Consider the following 2,515-nt stretch of genomic DNA (forward strand, 5'->3'; position numbering starts at 1 on the left):
ATGGTTCACTGTTCAATGTTTGTGTTTCCAAATTCAAGGAGGAAATTTGATAATTATATTTTATAACTAAAACTTCAGATATAAATCTTAACAGAAGATTATGCCTCCATGACTCTTCTAAATCCTCCTTGAAGTGATCTGTCTTTCCAACTGGCCTGCACCAGAATTAATGTAGCAAATGCCTTTACCATCCATCCACTGCTGTGCAGAAAGCAGTCCCATGTTTGGCTTCAAAGGAGTGTCACAGATTCGTCTCCTCCCCCTTCCCACTCCTTTTCTCCCTCCCTTCCCTAGCAACTGTAACCCCAGAAAGAAAACTCCAAATCTAGAAAGAAGCAGTTGGTCCCTGGCTTCATTCGAGTTGCCAAGCCTCTCTCAGGCAGAAGCACGAGTCATTTCTCCAGACTAAGTTGGCCAGTGTGGGCGTTCAGCTGGTTTTCTCCACCACCTCCCAAAGGCTATCTTGATCAAATTTCTCCATGGCTTGTATTGAAAATGTGTAAGTACAAAACTGAGTACAACTGTTTAATTTTGAAGGCAAAAGACAGTTTGTAACTGGTACAGGGACAAGTGGGTTGGAGGAGGTGTGGGAGGTTTTCACAGACAAAAAGTTAAAGGATATAAATTTAGTTACTAAGAATTATGGATTTAAGAGTGATGATTTTGAAATGTAATTTTGAAACAAAAGTTGCACATCCTTAATCTAATCTAAACAGTGGGACTTAAACATAAGGAAACTCTTACTCTAGGATGTGGTATGGGTTGAATGAAAGGAAATTTTAACAAAATTTGGTGAGTGTTGAATGATGCTTCAAAAATAGAAACTGGAGTGTTTGTTAACATAACTAACATTTCTTTGAATTCTGTGGAGGAAAATATGTTGTCCCTCAGAAGACTTTTCAGAACACTCCTGCTAAAATCTGAATGCTGGGTTTAGTGGATTATAGATCCTACAGGGACTTTAAAGAGCTGGTATTTTCAATTACATGCCTACTAGTACGCTACTTGTGTCTTCAAGGCTTCCTTGCTTCCTAGTGGAGGTGGAGGAATGAGGAATGGAGTAGGGCAGCTGGGTAGCCATGATGGGCAATAATGTAGCCTGGTGCTTAAGGAGTAGCCTCAGAAAAGGCCAGTGGGCTGAGGAAATATTTGTTTGACTATATGTACATTTTCCCCTGATATATTTCTGTGAGTTCAGTCAATCATATCTTTTAGATATTTTCTGATCACTGTATTTATAGTTTTATTGGTTTTTAATTTCCATTTTTGCAAGCCTTGGAGGACAGGCCCCTTCATCCATAGTGGTAACTGTGGACAAAAATGGGAACAAGGAGCTGCGCCACGACATGCCTCTGCAGTGTCCTAGTTCCATGCTGAAGGACGATGGAGAGCCCTGGGGCCAGCCTCACATCCAGCTGAGACCTCCCATCAATGTGCTGAACAATCTGGCAAGAGAGCAACTGGAGCGTCCCTCTCAGAGAACAGGATCCTGCATTCCTGTGGATAGTTCCAGAGCTCTCAGACACCTCTATGGGCCACCACCTGCTGTTGCAGAAGAGTCCCTAGCAACAGCAGAAGTAAATAGATCTGAAGGGTTGGCAGGCTGGAGGCAGAAGGGACAGGATTCTATTGTGTCCCAGGAAGATTCTGGCAGCCCTCCCAGACTGATGGTAGGGGGCACAAGGGTCAGTACTGGGGGAACTGAGAGAGGTGGCAATAATGCAAGGTTAGATTTGACTTTGCCAAGAGGTAAAGGGTTCTTTCCACCCCTTGGCCCACAAGTAAGAGGTCCTCCACATCTCCCCTCCCTTAGATCAGGGATACTGATGGAGGTGCCTCCAGGTAACACTAAAATGTACTGTAAAGGAAGGCTGGCTCATGTTTCTTTCCCACTCAGGGGCTCATGGCAGCCCATGAATAATTGGCCAAAGCCTATCCCGTTGTCTTCCGGTAGTCCAGGTTTACCCTCTTGCTCTATTGCTCATTGCCTCATACCTCCTCGACCCCCGAGTTTCAATCCATTTCTTGCTATGCCTATTGCTTTTACTCCCCCACCAATGTTTGGTCCTCCACTGCCTTCTTATTTTGCCCATTTCCATTCTGGGGTAATGCCAGCTCCTGTGGCTTCAAACAGAGAGTACAACTAATGGCAAAAAAAGGAAGGAGGAAAAAAATGCTTTTTATATTTGAAATCCTGTACCTTCTCACACTCTATTTAGCACTAATGTGCCTTACATATTTGGAGATTTAATAAAGATTCTGAAGTCTGAAATATTGTGAATTATTTTAAATGCCACCCAGGAGCCTAATCCTTGGATTTTGTTTTTTTACCTTTGTGGTAATTAAAATAGAAACAAATGCATTAGTGTTTTGTAAGTAGCTTAGATAAATCCTTACCACTGTTTTCTATTGAATTGCCTTGCAGTGTGACGGTGAGGGGCAGTTGAGTTCTTGCTAGGCCAAGCCTAGGTTGGGAAATTCCTACCTACCTAAGGCTAAAAGTGTTGCTCAGAAC

The 2,515-nt window shown here is 42.9% G+C and overlaps 1 protein-coding gene across 1 annotated transcript; it reads left to right on the plus strand.

Moving 5' to 3' along the window:
* The first annotated feature begins 479 nt into the window (after positions 1–479).
* On the plus strand, positions 480–2,147 carry PRR32 (proline rich 32). The gene is made up of 2 exons (XM_012740452.2): positions 480–499; positions 1,274–2,147. The coding sequence occupies exons 1-2, from the start codon at positions 480–482 to the stop codon at positions 2,145–2,147; spliced, it is 894 nt and encodes a 297-aa protein (XP_012595906.2).
* Positions 2,148–2,515: the final 368 nt, after the last annotated feature.

The sequence above is a fragment of the Microcebus murinus genome, chromosome X (genome assembly GCF_040939455.1).
Source record: "Microcebus murinus isolate Inina chromosome X, M.murinus_Inina_mat1.0, whole genome shotgun sequence".
NCBI classification, from domain to species: Eukaryota; Metazoa; Chordata; class Mammalia; order Primates; family Cheirogaleidae; genus Microcebus; species Microcebus murinus.

What these genes read in the sequence shown, in the direction of transcription:
- PRR32 (XM_012740452.2), top strand. Translation starts at nt 480, where the DNA reads ATGGCTTGTATTGAAAATGT. An exon ending in ATGGCTTGTATTGAAAATGT is followed by an intron (nt 500 to 1,273) that starts GTAAGTACAAAA and finishes CATTTTTGCAAG; the next exon opens with CCTTGGAGGACAGGCCCCTT.